The 16479-nt window shown below is 44.3% G+C and overlaps 1 protein-coding gene across 4 annotated transcripts in view; it reads left to right on the top strand.

The window, feature by feature from the left end:
* Positions 1-16479, top strand: part of CEP85 (centrosomal protein 85) — a 35760-nt gene that overhangs the window by 17513 nt on the left and 1768 nt on the right. For 2 of the 4 annotated variants that reach the window (XM_019432404.2, XM_019432403.2), the window contains exons 4-13: positions 1806-2500; positions 3423-3556; positions 3982-4099; positions 5196-5381; positions 9281-9433; positions 9660-9811; positions 10988-11102; positions 12209-12259; positions 14716-14823; positions 15949-16174. In XM_019432404.2, the coding sequence (XP_019287949.1) occupies positions 1806-2500; positions 3423-3556; positions 3982-4099; positions 5196-5381; positions 9281-9433; positions 9660-9811; positions 10988-11102; positions 12209-12259; positions 14716-14823; positions 15949-16174 (1938 nt within the window). Of the gene's footprint in view, positions 1-1248; positions 1489-1805; positions 2501-3422; positions 3557-3981; positions 4100-5195; positions 5382-9280; positions 9434-9659; positions 9812-10522; positions 10673-10987; positions 11103-12208; positions 12260-14715; positions 14824-15948; positions 16175-16479 lie in introns of those variants that run through there. The other 2 variants (XM_019432409.2, XM_019432411.2) reach the window with 2 other exon arrangements.

Raw genomic sequence — 16479 nt, 5'->3', positions numbered from 1 at the left:
CTTTGTTCTTTTGTCTGTAGATGAAACACATTCCTAGAAAATTAGGAAAACCATATTCTCCTGGGTCATTTGGTACCTTTTTTCTCGGCTTTGGTTTTGGCATTACTACTTTGGGAGTTGTGGGCTCTAAACTGAATTTGGTGAGTCTTAAGAGTGAGTGGTGCTGTAGATGAAGAATGGAAGGAGGTGGCACAAAGTTCAGTGTAATAGCAGCCCCTCATATGCTGCAACCTCACTGTCTTCTGTTCCATAATTATACTTTGAGAGCAGAGACCCTTGGTGAGAGTGGATGTTATGATGTTGTTAACAGAGGATTTCAAGTTGGGAGCTTACTATCCTTGGAAGTTTTCATCACCACCAGTCTACCTTATCCTTGTTGACTATTCCTATGTTTATGTTATGGGACATCAAAAACTGTATCCTTTGCCTCTGAAATGTTCTTCTGTCTTGGTCCTGAGAGGCAGACACATTTATCAGAAATAACTGTTGTTGTTTTGATTTGGTTTTTGTTTTGTTTTAGTATGGCTTTTTATATCCCCAAGATCATCTGAGTATAGGAGATTAGATACTTTGGCTTATCCCATACATGATAAGGGATAATTTGGCATGTCCATGTTTTTAAAGAGCTGCTTACAAACGCGTATCAGAAGATGGTAGCCAATCTATAGTAAGGTTATAGTATCTGTCCTCATTAGTTGAGTGTGTTCTGTGTTGGTTGATGGAAAGGAAAAAGAGAAATGAATTAAATTGGTAGTCCATTCTTCTCCATGGTAGATGTGCTTGGTTTGGAAATGAGTACTGGACATAGTTGAAAAAGGAAGACATTTCTATTCCTTGTCCCCTTACTCAGTTTTTTCCTGGTGAAAGTAACAGGTATGTTTCTTAATATTACTGTCTTGTTGTTTGCTTGCAGTCCACTTCCTTGGCACATTAGTTCTGTGACCCTGTAGTCTTTTTCAGAGTAGTACTTGAAAGTTGGAAATAATGTAGAAATGTGAACCTTTTGCAGTGGGGCTAATCAGAGACTTGTCTCCCAAGACCAATCAAGAGCTAAAGGAAACATAAATCGAATCTAAAGGAAAAGTGAAAAGTCACAGTTAGATATAAACAAGGGGGAAGTGAAAGGCAAAATATAAAATAGAGGATTTCAGTGTGTACCCACTTGAGAGTGCTTACTGTGCTGGAGTGAAACCTGAGAGTTACTAAGAATAACTTCACATATCCAGGCAGTCAGGTCTGGTGCGTGGGAGAGAGAATAGAATCCTGATTCAGATGCTGTACTCCCTGTCCTGGATACAGAGCAGCACTATCCACTGTACCTTTTTCTTTGGATAGTTTAGATTCATTGCTTACCTTTGCTGGGAAGCTTTCGGAGGCCACAGAGGATTCTGGCAGCCCTCCCTTGGAAAGAATATTTTTATTGGATCGGATTATAACTTGAGAGTTCCCCAACTCCCAGAAGAGTAAGACCTAATCCATTTCCCTTAAGTAAGTGATTTTTTTTTTTTTTTAAGTTCAATTTTAAGCTTTGTTTGTTGACTGGCAAGATTTTTTATTCATATACAAAGGACAGAGTGTAAGTTAAAAATAAAGCTAATTGCCTTTGGTTGGTTTACCTTGTGAATGGCATTTGAGATCCTAGAATACATACTTCTAAGTTAGGCTGCCTTGTCTTTCTGCCTGATACTTGTGATAATAGTGTCCACTCTGCCTGGTCTCAGGACAGAGAATGTCTGGTGTGGCAGCCATACTCAAAAAAGTATGCTCCTTCAGTTTTGACTTACGGAAAACTATTCTCTTTGCAGATTTTTGTAGCTCAAGTAGCAGCCCTCCTTTCCAGCCCATCAAAAGCCACATAACCATTCCAACAGCCCATGTGATACCTTCTACTTTGGGGACCTCTCCTGCCAAGCCAAATTCTATACCTTCTGGACCCTCTTCCTCCAAACTCCCTTTATCAGGGCTGGCTGAAGGTGTGGGGATGACAAGAAATGGAGACCTTGGTGCAATGAAACGTTCTCCAGGCCTATCTAGAGATTTCATGTATCTCTGTGGTGCTACCGGAGAAAATGGAATTGAGCAGTCCTGGTTTCCAGCAGTGGGCCATGAAAGAGAAGAAGAGGTGAGGAAGTTTGATATTCCCAGTATGGAGTCTACCCTTAATCAGTCAGCAGTGATGGAGACATTTTATTCAGATCCCCACTACCAAGTCCACTTCCACAACCCAAGAGCCGACACAAACAAGGAGTTATACAAAGTGTTGCCTGAGACCAAGAAGGCACCGGGCAGTGGGGTGGTATGTGAGCGGAATGGACCTCACCCTAACAGCAGTGGAGTGCTCCCTTTGGGACTCCAGCCTGCTCCTGGCTTCTCCAAGCCTATACCTTCTCAGGTATGGCAGCCGAACCCTGACCCTTGGCATCCCCGTGAGCGATCTTGTGAGCTCAGCACGTGTCGACAGCAGCTGGAGTTGATCCGTTTACAGATGGAGCAAATGCAGGTAGAGACCCCTTTCCTTGGATTTCACAGGTTCTGTGCAGATCTTAGAACTATATAGGTTTTGTCCTATAAATTTCGATTCTAAAGAAAACATTTGTAAGAAAAAGAGAAGATGTTTGTAGATAGGAAGTGAAGGCTTGTGAATGCCATGTTGGTGGTCTAATTAAACACCAGATAGGTCCTCCAGAGTAGAGGGTTACAGCAGAAGACCCCAAAAAGTATAACATTAACAATGATCATGTACTACATTCTGTGTACCAGTCACTAGGGCAGGGCCTTTCACATACAGAATCTTATTTAAATCTTGTAGCACTTTGATGAGGTAAATGTAAAAATTTTACCAAGTTCTTAGAATAAGTAATCTGTCCAGAGTCACAAAGCTGGTGACAGAGCTAGGGTTTAAAACCCATCTCTAAACTCCTGCTTTCCTTCTATTATACCAATTTTGTGTTTAAAAAGATAAAAAAAGGGCCTTGTACTGCTTAAGAGTGGAAAGGAAAGGAAAGAAGCAGGATACATTCTCCTTTCCTGGTTGGTGAGGACATCTTAGCCCCTGGTTTGCCTCTCTTGCCAGATAATGAAAGATAAGTGACCTTTTCTTAGAACCTAGAGCCGTTCTGAGCAGGGAGTGTCCAGTTGGCAGAAGTCTCCCTGGCAGGTTCTTTCCAGTCATGCATCAGAGCTAAAATTATTTCATAAACACTGGGCCTTCTCAGGCTGAGCCAAAGTGAACCTTGACTAGAGACCCAGCTGGGTACTCCTCAGGTGTTTTCAGGTGCTTGTGGGTCAAGGTCAAGCCTCTCTGGGCCTTCTCAGGCTGAGCCAAAGTGAACCTTGACTAGAGACCCAGCTGGGTACTCCTCAGGTGTTTTCAGGTGCTTGTGGGTCAAGGTCAAGCCTCTCTGGGCCTGCTTGTCTTCCAGCTTCAGAATGGAGCCGTCTGCCACCATCCCACTGCTTTTGCTCCTCCACTGCCCACATTAGAACCAGCACAATGGATCAGCATCTTGAACAGTAATGAACACCTTCTGAAGGAAAAGGAGCTCCTCATTGACAAGTAAGAGGGCAAGGGGTGCCCTAAGATCAGCCTCTGCTCTCCCAGCCCCCATTGATGGCACCTAATGAGGTCTTCCCAAGGATAGCACATCCCCCTCTGTTTGGGTCTACACCTTGCCTCTTGGTAGAGCTAGGTTGATAAGCACCGAGTCCTTTATCTGACTAATGTGATAGGCCAATTGTGTGTCCTCTGCAGGGGCTCTGGAAATGCCTGTAGGGGGCAGCCAGTTCTTTGCAGCTGATCTTTCCTTATTTCCCAAGTCAGTTTTCTTATTTTCTCTTCTTCCTTCAGTAAAACAATACTGCCCAGAATGCAAGGCCTTTGTTTTATATACTATGAATCGTACTCAACTAAGGAAGGTGGGGGCTCATGTTGCAAGTAGGTTAGTGTCAGGACCCTGGACCTCATTCTGCTGGCTTTTGCAGGCAAAGGAAGCACATTTCTCAGCTGGAGCAGAAAGTACGAGAGAGTGAACTACAAGTCCACAGTGCCCTTTTGGGCCGCCCTGCCCCCTTCGGGGATGTCTGCTTGCTGAGGCTGCAGGTAAGCATTGGCAGCCAGAATGGTATTCTGATTGTCATAACTCAGTATCTTCCCTTTGCTTCTTACTGTTAGGTATCCAGGAAATAGAAAAGGGATCAAGTGATGTAAAATGTCCTTGCCCTCAAAGCAAGGACAAAGCAAAGCCCTCAAAGAGTAGACATCCTAATTATAAAGCATCCCCTGTTCTGCCTTTGTGGGGGCAGAAAAGACTTAAGGGTAAAATCAGGTATGCCTTGGTGTCAGGACATACTTGGGAGAAGAGGAAGGCAGAGCAAGGTACATAGTAAGGTTCTAGAGTTGGGTGATGTTCTAAGTCTTAATCTCCCAGCCTTTAGCCAAATGGAGGGGGAGGCAGAGGTAACGGGATTTACAGCCATTCTCATTTTTATTCTTCCATGTCTAGAAGCAGCTAAAGGAAGCCATGTTTTCACTAATGGCAATGGCTCCTAAAAAAAAAATCTTGCTTTGTTGACCAAGCTTCTTCTGCAATATGAGCTTTTGAGTGATGGGTATTAGACAGATTATAGTACTGGCTTTGCCACCTAGTGGCCCTATTAAGATTGTGTTCTATGTTATGGCATCAGAATGTTAGAGTGAGAAGGGCCCTTATATAAAATCTTGTTCAGTCCTCTAATTTGCTGATGAAAATATTGAGGCTCAAGAAGGAGGAAGAATTTTTGCCTAAGGTCATGTAGAAAATAGAGGAGGACCAGGCCTTGAGCACAGGTCTTCTGAGATCTTATCCTGTGTTCCTTCCATTTTACTACTAGCACCTCAGGCGTTGCTTTAAGGCAGTGATTCTGAAATTTGAGTGTGCATCAGAATCACCTGGAGGGCTTGTTAAGACACAGATTATTGGGCCCTATCCCCAGAGTTTCTGATTTGGTGGGCTGGGAGTTGGGCTCAAGAATTTGTATCTCTGACAAATTCCCAGGTGATGCTGAAGATGTTAGTCCTAGAACCACACTGTGAGAAGCACTACTTAAAGAAATTCTTAGAGAAAGATGATATTTGACCACAAAGAATACTGAGGATAAGTAAAGTACGTGGGGCTGTAAGGGTAAGGAATGGTCACATATCAAGAATCTTTATGCAGGAATTGCAGCGAGAGAACACTTTCTTACGTGCACAGTTTGCACAGAAGACAGAAGCCCTAAGCAAAGAAAAGATGGAGCTTGAAAAGAAACTCTCTGCTTCAGAAGTTGAAATCCAGCTCATCAGAGAATCACTCAAAGTGGCATTGCAGAAGCACTCAGAGGAGGGGAAGAAACAGGAAGAAAGGGTGAGCTAAGGAGCTGGTAGCTCTCTAATTCACAAAGGAGTTGGCAGTCAGCCCTCTCCTGTCAAACCCTAAGCTGTTTCTGGCCCCCATTCTTGGAACTAGGAGGAGCCAACTGGGTGAGATCTTACACTGACTTTTCATGCAGGACTGGTCTACTGGAAATGGCACCTCTCCTTTTTGCTTATCTCCACAAAAGTACCACAAAGTCCCTCACTACCCCAGGTCGTGATAGGCCCCCAGCTGGCTTGGGTAGAAAACCAGCCTGGGCAGTCATACCAGATGGTACTGTTGCAAGTGTTTAAACACCTGTAGTAAATTTATATCGTTCAGCCTGGTTTTTCCTTATTCTGCCTAAAAAGTAGAGAAGAATTCCATGTGTGCAGCCAGTTTGGGAGTTTTTATATTTGTGCTAGTGCTCTTAGAATTGCCTTAGAGTGGGGCGCCTGGGTCCCTGGCTCAGTTCGTTAAGCATCCGGCTCTTGATTTCAGCTCAGGTCATGATCTCATGGTTCATGAGATCAAGCCCTGTGTTGTTGGACTCTGTGCTGACAGCACAGAGCCTACTTGGGATTCATTCTCCCTCCCCCTCCCCTCCCCCCTCCCCCTCTCTCCCCTCCCCCCTCCCCCTCTCTCCCCTCCCCCTCTCCCCCTCTCTCCCCTCCCCCTCTCCCCCTCTCTCCCCTCCCCCTCTCCCCTCTCTCCCCTCCCCCTCCCCCTCCCCCCTCTCTCCCCTCCCCCTCCTCTCCCCCTCCCCCTCCCCTCCCCCTCTCCCTCCCCTCCCCCTCTCCCTCCCCTCCCCCTCCCCCTCCCCTCCTCCTCCCTCCCTCTCCTTGCCCCTCCCCTGCTTGTGTTCTCTCTGTGTCTCAAAATAAATAAACATTAAAAAACAAAACAAAGAATTGCCTTAGGCCAAGATTGGTCATCATAGAAGGAGCCAATTTAAAATCTTTGCTTCTGTTCACAGTTTGCTCTAATGCAGATGTTCTTGGGGGACCAGTTTAATAATTTAGTTTAGTTCTGGACCAGTTTAGTTCTGGACCACTTGCATCAAAATCAGCCAGATCAGTGCTTCTTAAACTTTAATGCGCCTAAGAATCACTGGGTGATCTTGTTTAAAATACAGATCCAGGGGCGCCTGGGTGGCTCAGTTGGTTGAGCATCTGACTTCGGCTCAGGTCATGATCTCCCAGTCTGTGGGTTCGAGCCTCACATCGGGCTCTGTGCTGACAGCTTGCTCAGAGCCTGGAGCCTGCTTCTGATTCTGTGTCTCCCTCTCTCTCTGTCCCTCCCCCACTCATGCTCTCTTTCTGTCTCTGTCAAAAATAAATAAACATTAAAATTTAAAAATAAAATAAATAAAATACAGATCCAGATTTAGTAATTCTGGGGTGGGGTGTGCCTGGGATCTTGCATTTTTAACAAGTTCCCAGGTGATGTTGGTGTCACTGGTATAGCAAGGACTTAGAGGCTTGTTAAAAAAAACTTTTAATCAAAATACGTGTATCCAAGTTAAAATAATAAAATACCAATATGTTTATAATAAATATTAGTAGCTCTGTGCCCAGCTCCACTCCACAAAGATTTCTACCCTTAACTCTTCTTTTTTCTATATTTCTGAGTATATTCCTGAGATTTTTGCTCGTTTTGTCTCATGGATGCAATATCTTCTCTCTCTGATAATACTGATTATAATTTTGGCATGTCTACATCTGCTTATAGTATTGTTTCTTGTTTTTTTCAGAACCTTTTGTTTTGTTTTGGTGTCTTTCATGTCAGAGGCTTAGTGATCCTTGAATGAATGGGCACTTATGTTTAAGAATGAAGTATTTAAAAACTGGATAGAAGCTCTAGCTTCGTGATAGTTGACTGGTGGAGTTCACTATAGGATGATCAGACTTGGACTACCTTCTCTCTCGAGGACCCTCAAATATTAGTATCTGAATATCTTACCTCACTCTCTCCAGAAAAGAATCTTCAGCCTCCTGCCTAGTTTTGAGGCTAGGGACAGGAATGCTTTTGGCTTTTAGGATCTCAATACTGAGAAGGAGATTAGGCTTAGAGTCCCACAGTTCTCTATATAGATTTTTACTTATACTTCCTTGCAACCCAGTGCTACATGCTCTGCTGTGACTGATATCCTTGAGTCTGGAATCTCTCTGATTTCTCTGGAGAATAAATCTGCAGTCTCCTATTGGGGAAACTTAGGGTGAAAATGGTATCCAGCTAACCTGTATGTAGACTTCCATTGAGTGCCCTATTTTTCAGATCTATGGCTGATACCTGCCTCAGATGTACCTGGTGCTTTGAGTTGAGAAGTACTGGGAGGGTGTGAAGGGCACATTGTTCTCCAAATTGTCTGTAATGCCCACTGTGGTTATAACTCTTTGAGTAATTTATCCCCTGTCCACTTTCATCTTCTGTAAACACGTTGAAATCTCTCATATACTTTTATCTCTTCCTCTATTAGCTTTTTAAAATTAGTACTCTAATTTCCTTCCTGTCATTTGAGAGATGTTTTAGAAGAAGAGATAAAGGTCTTTGGGTAATCCACCATTTTTTTAAATTCAGAGTTGGTTATCAGCATTTTCAGTAAGTTTCCCAGCTGAGTCTGATGCATATTAAAATGTGAGACTCACTGGTTTAGAGCTTGAAAGGGTAGAGATTATACCTGGGATAAAGCCTTTGGCTGATTTTCAGGGATCCACTCTTAGTACTTTCTTACCTTTGGATTAAATTAGGTCTGTGTCTCCTTTTGACATCAGTAGATATGCCTTACTTTTTCTCTGCTTTCTCTAGCATCCTTTTTTCATAAGCCAAAGAAAAAACCATAATAGTGGAGAAAAAGTGTACATTCAGCAAATCTTGGTTGAGTGCCCACTTTGTGCCAAGCACTGAGCTCTGGCTTTTATGTGTGGGGGCTATAATAATAAGCAAAATGGACACAGCTCCTCCTCTCAAGAGGTTTACAGTCTCATTAGCCCTTCCAGGTGATTGCTTAGCTTTAAATCACATGTTCTGTTCAGGGAAGAAAGCATTACCTATTTCACTGGAACAGACCAGACCACTATGAATAACAAAGATGCTCCTATTGTTTGGGAAATCCTAAGAGTATAGAAGTTTTTTCCCAGAACCCCAGGACAAAAACCAGATGGATTCTTTATTACAGGCATACCTTGTTTTATTGTGCTTCACTTTATCGTGTGTCTCAAATACTGCATTTTTTACAAATTGAAGATTTGTGGCAACCCTGCCTTGATAAAAATCTTTTGGTGCCATTTTTCCAACAGCATTTGCTTATTTCATGTCTCTGTGTTATATTTTGGTAATTCTTGCAGTATTTCAAACTTTCTCATTATGATTATGTTTGTTTTAGTGACCTGTGATCTGTGATTAAGACTTGCTGAAAGCTCAGATGATGATCAGCATATTTTAGCAATAAAGTATATTTTAATTAAGACATGTACATTGTTTTTTAGACACAATGCTATTGCACACCTCATAGACTACAGTATAGTGTAAACATAACTTTTGTGTGAACTAGGAAACCAAAAAATTCATTTGACGTGTTTTATTGTGATACTCACTTTATTGCAGTGGTCTGGAACCAAACCTGCAGTGTCACCCAGGTATGCCTGTATGTAGAAGTGCTACCAGTTTTTAAAAACTCCCCAAGGAGCCCTTCTTCCCTACCCTTGATTGGAAAGTTCAGGTGTGTTAACTCTGCAGTTTATGCCCTAATTTCAAATGGCAAAATTTGAACAGCTCCCTGTCTTCATTGTAGTAGAACGACATTTACAGCTAGCTCTAAGGGCAGAGACAATGGTCATTTCAGAAAAAAAAGGTGATGTTCAGAGTCCTAGAGGAGTCAGTGGAGACAGATTCTTGACTTCTTTCCTTAGGTCAAGGGTCGTGATAAACATATCAATAATTTGAAAAAGAAATGTCAGAAGGAATCAGAGCAGAACCGGGAGAAGCAGCAGCGTATTGAGACCTTGGAGCGTTACCTGGCTGACCTGCCCACCCTGGAAGATCATCAGAAGCAGAGCCAGCAGGTAGCAGCAATGTCTGGGCATACCTGGGGCTAGCAAGGAGTGGCCAAGCAGGGGGACTTCCTCAGCCTCTGCTGTATGCAGTTACCCTGTGGCTTCCTAAAGGAAAAACCCAAAGGAGTCAAGTCCAGACTCACATCTGTCCAATTTGCAATTGGACTGCACATTTTTTTGAGATATGCAGTATTCCTTGGCTTATTGACCGTAAGTATGGGATCCTGTCTCTCAGCTTAAGGATTCTGAATTGAAGAGTACAGAGCTGCAGGAGAGAGTAACCGAGCTGGAGAGTTTGCTGGAGGAAACCCAGGCAGCCTGCAGAGAGAAGGAGGGTCAACTGGAAAGCCTGAGACAGAGAGGAGCAGAATTCTCCAGTAGACATAGGTAAATAAATACCCTTTTGTAGTTGAGGAAAGGAGTGGAGAGTTAGGTCTATCCTACTTACTACCTGTGTGACTTAGAGCAAACCACTTTACTTTTCTGAGCTTCGTTTCTTTGGAATATGAATAATAGGATAGCTGCTTATGGGCAAGGAATAGGTCTTTGAGATGGAGAGTGGAGGGTGTAGTAGTGCAGTGGGGGTTTGTCATTGTATCCTTTAGAAGGTCCAACCCAGTGCCTGGCATAATAATAACAATAATAATAATAATAATAATAATAATAATAATAATAATGATAATAATAATAATAATGGATAGTAATCCTTGAGTATGTATGTGTTGAGCGAAGGGAACCACTTTATATACTGGGAAATTAGTTAACTGTATATTTGCAAAAGCAGATCCTGATGTTAAGGGTGGAGAGTGGGGGGTGATCTACATTTTGAACCTTGTAAGCTAAAGGCTACTAGGAACATCTGTTTCTCTTCAGCCCTAGGGATTGTTCTCGATTGCCACAACAGGTTCTAAGAACAAAACAAGATGCCATAATGTACTCTCAGGGTATTTTGAGAGCCTCTTCCATATCAATTGCAGTTTCTGAAAATGTGATGGCTGTGTTTCGACAGCCTCTTGGACCAAATCCAGTTTCTAATGGGATGGATTGGATTTCTCATCCCAAATTCAACCATAGTGACCCTGTTGTTTGTCTCAGCAGATGAGCCATAATGAAAGTGATTGTGGGGATCCATTGGAGGAGACCTTCGGTTGGAGTCAGAAGAGAGGTTGGGGTCAAAGTTGACCCTGCCCCAGACTATGTGTGCCAAGAAAAAAAGATTTTGTTTTCCAAAATTTCTACAGTATACATGTATGACTTTTATAATCTAAATACATGTGATGAGTGTTTATTTTTAAATATCAAAACAAATATAAAAGAGCATTGGGCAGGTAGAGAATTGGTGGAAGAGCGGATAGATGCTGGCCTCTAGGGAAGAGAACTAACATACGCTAGGCAACTTGTGTGTGGTACACCCTATGTTACAACAGACCTAACACGTTATCCCCAGATATGGCTTGGAAGGGCCTGAGTGTCTTACCCCAAACGTACAATAAATAATAGAATCAGGAGTCAAAGCCACATCTGCCTGACTTCAAAATTCTTAAAGAGGCCACTGTCTTTCAGCCTGCAAGATAAGCAGTGTGTGGAGGAGGCCAGTGGAGAAGGTCCAGCCCAACAGGGAGAAGGTCCAAAAGTGGAAATGGAGTCCTGGCAGAAAGAATGTGATTCCCTCCGAAAGGTGACTGAGTGTGTCCAGGCTATAATAGAGGGCAGGCTGAGAAGGAAGAGAAGATTGTGTACTGGGAAGGAACCATGAATTTCTGGCCCTGGGCCACCTAAGATGCATTACCCAGAACTTTCCTCTCTTTTCTGAGAAGTCATCCCTGCATAATAAGTTTGCATTTTAGATATTTATTCTTACAACAGGCAAGCAGAATTAGGATATGCTTTTGAACATCCAAGCTAGATGCTCCAAAATGGTACATTGATGCTTGGTGCACTTCATTCATGGCTTAGGCCCCACACAGAACCTCTTGCATTGGGCAGAGTTCTAACTGGCAAAGTGGCCCTAATTTAGCAGAGAAGAAAGTCCAAACCTATTAGTGAGACTGATAGGTAGGTTAAAAAAAAAAAAAAGACCCAGAGGGGCATCTGGGTGTCTCAGTTGTTTAAGTGTCCGACTCTTGATCTCAGTTCAGGTCATGATCTTTCAGCTCATCAGATTGAGCCCCGCTTGCGCTCTGTGCTGACAGCACAGAGCCTGCTTGGGATTCTCTCTCTCTCCCCCCGCTCTCTGCCCCTCCCCTACTTGCTCTCTCAAAATAAATAAATAAACCCCAGAAATGGTTCAGAGAATACCTGAGGTCTCAAAGGACAGGAAATGGCCTATTCATGGTCTCTCCTTGAACAGCCTTGTGACCAAAGCTATAAATAATAGCATTCATCACAGCTCTGGATAGGCCAGACTTCATTAAACTGAATTTTTGGTCCTGTCCTCTACTAAAGAACCAAAATGTACACTGGTTATATATAAAGTTTATTCTACTGGCCCACAGTTATCAGAGTGAATTCCCCACTTCATCCCAGTAGTGGTCATAGTCCACATTACATTCCTGTTTAAACCTCTTTGTGAGTAGAGTACAGAAGTGTGAAGCTAGCTAGCTAGGATAGGGAATCTGGGTTTTTTTCTGTAAGTAGAGCTAAATTGCCTTCACCCTGGTTTCACTATTGATTGGCTATAGCCACAGTGGCACTAATAGACCATAGATCCTGATGTAGCCTCTTGCCCTCTGACCTTACCATCAGCCTGTGCTTATAGCCTTCCTTGATAACTTTGCCTTTCAGATTGTGGAGAAGCAACAACAGAAGATGGATCAGCTGCGTTCACAAGTACAGGTGAGCTGGTGTCCTTATGACACGGTGAGCAGGACTTGATGGAATCTCTAGAATTCGGCCAACTCTATATTCTGTGTCATACAATTTGCTCAGTGTTAGGAGTATAGCCAGAATGAGACCCAATCAGTGCTTTTAGCCTACAATCTTGTGGGGAAGAGGTTTTAGCACAGTATTATGAGAACAATGTCCTTGCTGCTTTGGGGGAGCATAGAAGAGTCAGTGAGAGCAGGGCAGGTTAAGGAAGGGTTTCTGGAGATCATGAGCCTGGAACAAGGAGGAAAAGTTAGCTAGGCAAAGAAGAGCTGAATACTTTGGTTTTAGAATTCCAGATAGAAGGACTAGCACACAGAGCGCTTCGGTGGCTCGTTCGGTTAAGAGTCTAACTCAATTTTGGCTCAGGTCATGATCTCACAGTTCATGGGCTCAATCCCTACATCGGGCTCCATATTGACAGTGCGAATAGAATGTAATTTGGGTGTGAGGTAGTCAGATTTGCAACTCAGGCTTGAGTGTGGAAAGATTGGCACTTGGAGAGAAACAAGGCTGGAGGCTGGTGGATTATTGCAGAAATCCTGGTGAGAGATGATGAAGGAACCTGGCAGCATAGCAAGGAGAAGAAGCTGTGAGGGACAGATTCAAGTGAATTTTAGGAAGTGGAATTAAGAGGAATCAGTGACTGACAAGATGTAGGGGGTTAGAGAATAAGGAAAAACTAAAGACAACTCCTGGTTTCTATTTTGGGCCAGAGTAGGGAGGTGTCCTTAATTGGGTTCTCCAAAAAACCTTAGGTAAAGCAGGTGCACTCAGGTTCTCTTTGGACTCCAAAAGAGGTTTTCTCATCAAAACTGTGAAATCCACTCACTCTGAGAGCAGCTCAAAGCTGCAGTCCTGCCTTTGCCATCATGTAGGTTGGGCTGTGTCTGTCTAGTTCCCCTATTTCAAGTTCTATAAGAAGATAGTCAAGCCTAGTGAGTGTTTATATCCATTTAAAATCCCAGGTTCCTAGTAGAGCTTTTAATGTGTCTCAAATACATACCCTGAAACCCTCAGCTCTCAAAAAGGTTGAAAAAGCCCAACTTTTTAAAAATATATATATATGTTTTAAATATTTTATTTATATTTAAGAGAGAGTACGCGAGTGGGAGAGGGACAGAGAGATGGAGAGATAATCTGAAGCAGGTGCCAAGCTCTGAGTTGTCAGCACAAAGCCCAATGCAGGGTTCAAACTCATGAGCTGCAAGATCATGACCTGAGCCAAAGTAAGAAGCTCAACCAACTGAGCCATCCAGACGCCCCAAAAAAGCCCCACCTTTTACATTTACCCATGATGAAACTTCTCAGGCAAATTAAAATATCAGATGAATTTGCTGGAATCAAGCAGATTCAAAACTGTCACCTTGGGTATTTCATGGTGATGAGACGTTCTCCTTTGGCAGTTTTTTATTAATACAAAATGGGAAAATTCAGAAAATTTTTAAATACTTTATTCAAATAAGTTTCAAAATTGGGGGAGGGGAGTTGGAATGAATAGAATGAGAGGCAAAAAATAACAAACATAAATACCTCCCTCTCCCTGACCCTGACCATCCCTACACACACACACTCTCTCTCTCTCCCTCCCTCTCCCTCTCCCTCTCCCTCTCCCTCTCCCTCTCCCTCTCCCCCTCTCCCCCTCTCCCCCTCTCCCCCTCTCCCCCTCTCCCCCTCTCCCCCTCTCCCTCCTAACTAGATTAGGTGACTGTGGGAGCACTCCTACCCCTTATCTCTGTCAGAAGCATTTAATACACAGTATTCTCAAGGGCTTTGGCTGTGGGCTCCTCAAAGACTGGTATTGTTTGGTATTCTTTTCAGTATCCTCAGTGCCTGTCACAGTGTTCAATAAGTACTGAACTCAACTGAATAGACATTTCTTGCCCTCAAGAAAGTTATGGAGGGGGGGGGGGAACCATGTGCACTGCCAACAAGTGTACTCGAGCCACGATGGAAGTATGAGTAGCAGGGCGAGAGTAGGATTAATAGAATCTGATTTGCAGATTAAGGAAGGCTCAGGTGGGCCTTGAAGGTTTCCTGGGTTATAGAGCAGAAGAGTAGCCTAGACAAAGGGGAAGGAGAGTGAGCAAGTTTGGAGCTGGAGCCTTTGGGAATGAAGGCTGTGCAGTCATTTGATGTGGCTGGAGTAGAGGCTGTGTGGAAGGTGAAAAGAGATGTGGCTAGAAAAGTAGGTAAGGGCCAGACTAGTCTGGAATGCCCTGCTGAGGAGCTGACCTCTAATTGGTCAGCAACTATAGGAGGGTTTCAAAGGGAAGTAGCAGATCAGGGCTTTTCTAAGATAATCTCTAAGCCGTGTATGGGCGGGGTGGGGCTTTACTATATAGTCCAGGCCAGAGGTGACATGGTCTAAACCAGATTTGTTACTCCTCATGTGCAATCCTACCACTCCTTGCCCTGGGATTCAGAGCCTAGAGCAGGAGGTGGCTCAGGAAGAAGGAGCAAGCCAGGCCCTGAAAGAGGAGGCCCAGCGGAGGGAGACAGCCCTGCAGCAGCTTCGCACAGCTGTGAAAGAGGTGAGCAGCAGCATCTGGGCCTCGTGGTACTGCCTCCACAAGCCTGATTTCTCAGTGTACCTTCCCCATCCCTACTCCCACAAGAGCCCTCATGTTTGAGAGGTCCCTGCTGAACAACTGTTTTTGGCAGAAGAATAGAAAGGGACGCCACATCATCCTTTCTGTTAAAGGTCGTAATCCCATCTTGGGCCATATTTACCCAGGAATGTGTTTTGGATGCAAGAAGTCAGTCTCTCTCCCTTTGTTTTCCTTTAGCCACAGGTTTGTGGCGTTGGGGAGGAAGGGTTCAAGAAGACTGAGAGCTCGGTGGTCCTCATGGAGTATACAGAGCTGTCAGCAAGGGGTGACCAAGTTCACTGACCTAGGAAGGAGTCTCTCAGAGCTGGGATTGTCACATGGCCCAGTGTACGTGAAAGGCTGGGACTGGAAGAAGAACTCTATTCAGTGTTTTTAAAACAGAATAGAGGGAGGGAGGGGAAAATGGGTTAAGCTGTTCAGGGAGAGAGAGAGAAGGAGACACAGGCATACATGAATAGCTGGTCTTTGTAGAAAAGCCTGATTCTACTGAGGTGAAGGTGTAAAAATGCAAGCAGGGCACATTCCAGTGCTGTGTCCTCCAGGTTCCTAGCTCCCTCAGGCCCCCACCCAGTGGCCACTAGCTGTATTGTTGTCTTTCTTGCCCCCTTTATTCCTCTGACACACTCTGATCAGGCTGGCTGGTGGCCACTTTTGTCAGGGTGGCAGGGAGAGATTGAAACCAGTGTCTCCTCAGATTTCACAGTTCACGTTAAGCCTCCTCTAATAGCCTGGTTAACAGAGTTGGCTGAGGGACTGCCTTCAGATAGAGTTCCGAGGGGCGGGAGTATCTTCTCTGGTTCCTGAACAGAAACCTGGAGGCTGATGACTCAGAGTCTGCTGGGGAGACTCCAGTACTGGAACCCTATGGGCCTGACCTACCTGCAGGAGAACTTAGGCCCAGTTTTGGGAATAGGGGGAGTGCTAAGCCTGTTGGTAGTGGTGGGGAGGGGGCAATATCCCCTGTGACTCGTGTATTCACGTACATGTATAAATAGTCTGCCCTTCCCTGGGCTTTGGGTTAATGTGTTTGCCCATCTGTCTGCTCAGCTTTCAGTACAGAACCAGGACCTGATCGAGAAGAATCTGACACTCCAGGAACACCTGCGTCAAGCCCAACCAGGGTCTCCATCTTCACCAGATACAGCCCAGCTGGCATTTGAACTGCACCAGGAGTTGGCCACTTGCCTTCAAGATCTGCAGGCTGTCTGTAGCATTGTGACCCAGAGGGCCCAGGGCCATGACCCCAATCTCTCCCTGCTCCTGGGCATTCACTGTGAGTCCTCAGGCCAGTCTGGGACACAGGAGAGAGTGGCTTTCATTCTTCTGTCACCCCCATCCAGTTTTCCCATCCTTTGGGTGATCAAGGCTCTGTAGACCTGGTCACTGCCCCTGGGAGTTTATGTGTTTTGCAAAGTAGATACTCAGTGAATCTGTTTTGGAAGCAGTCATCCTTAATGGGTACTTGAATGCGGGACAAACAGAAAATGGCCCTTAGCAAGTTTTCAGCCCACTATCCCCATCTACTTTTTTAAAAACATGTGTTTTAAGACCATGGGTCTCAAAGTACTGCATATCCAT

Source organism: Panthera pardus, unplaced genomic scaffold, assembly GCF_024362965.1.
Source record: "Panthera pardus isolate Hobbes unplaced genomic scaffold, ASM2436296v1 HiC_scaffold_11, whole genome shotgun sequence".
Classification (NCBI taxonomy): Eukaryota; Metazoa; Chordata; class Mammalia; order Carnivora; family Felidae; genus Panthera; species Panthera pardus.
This window is presented reverse-complemented; position numbering and strand designations above follow the sequence as displayed.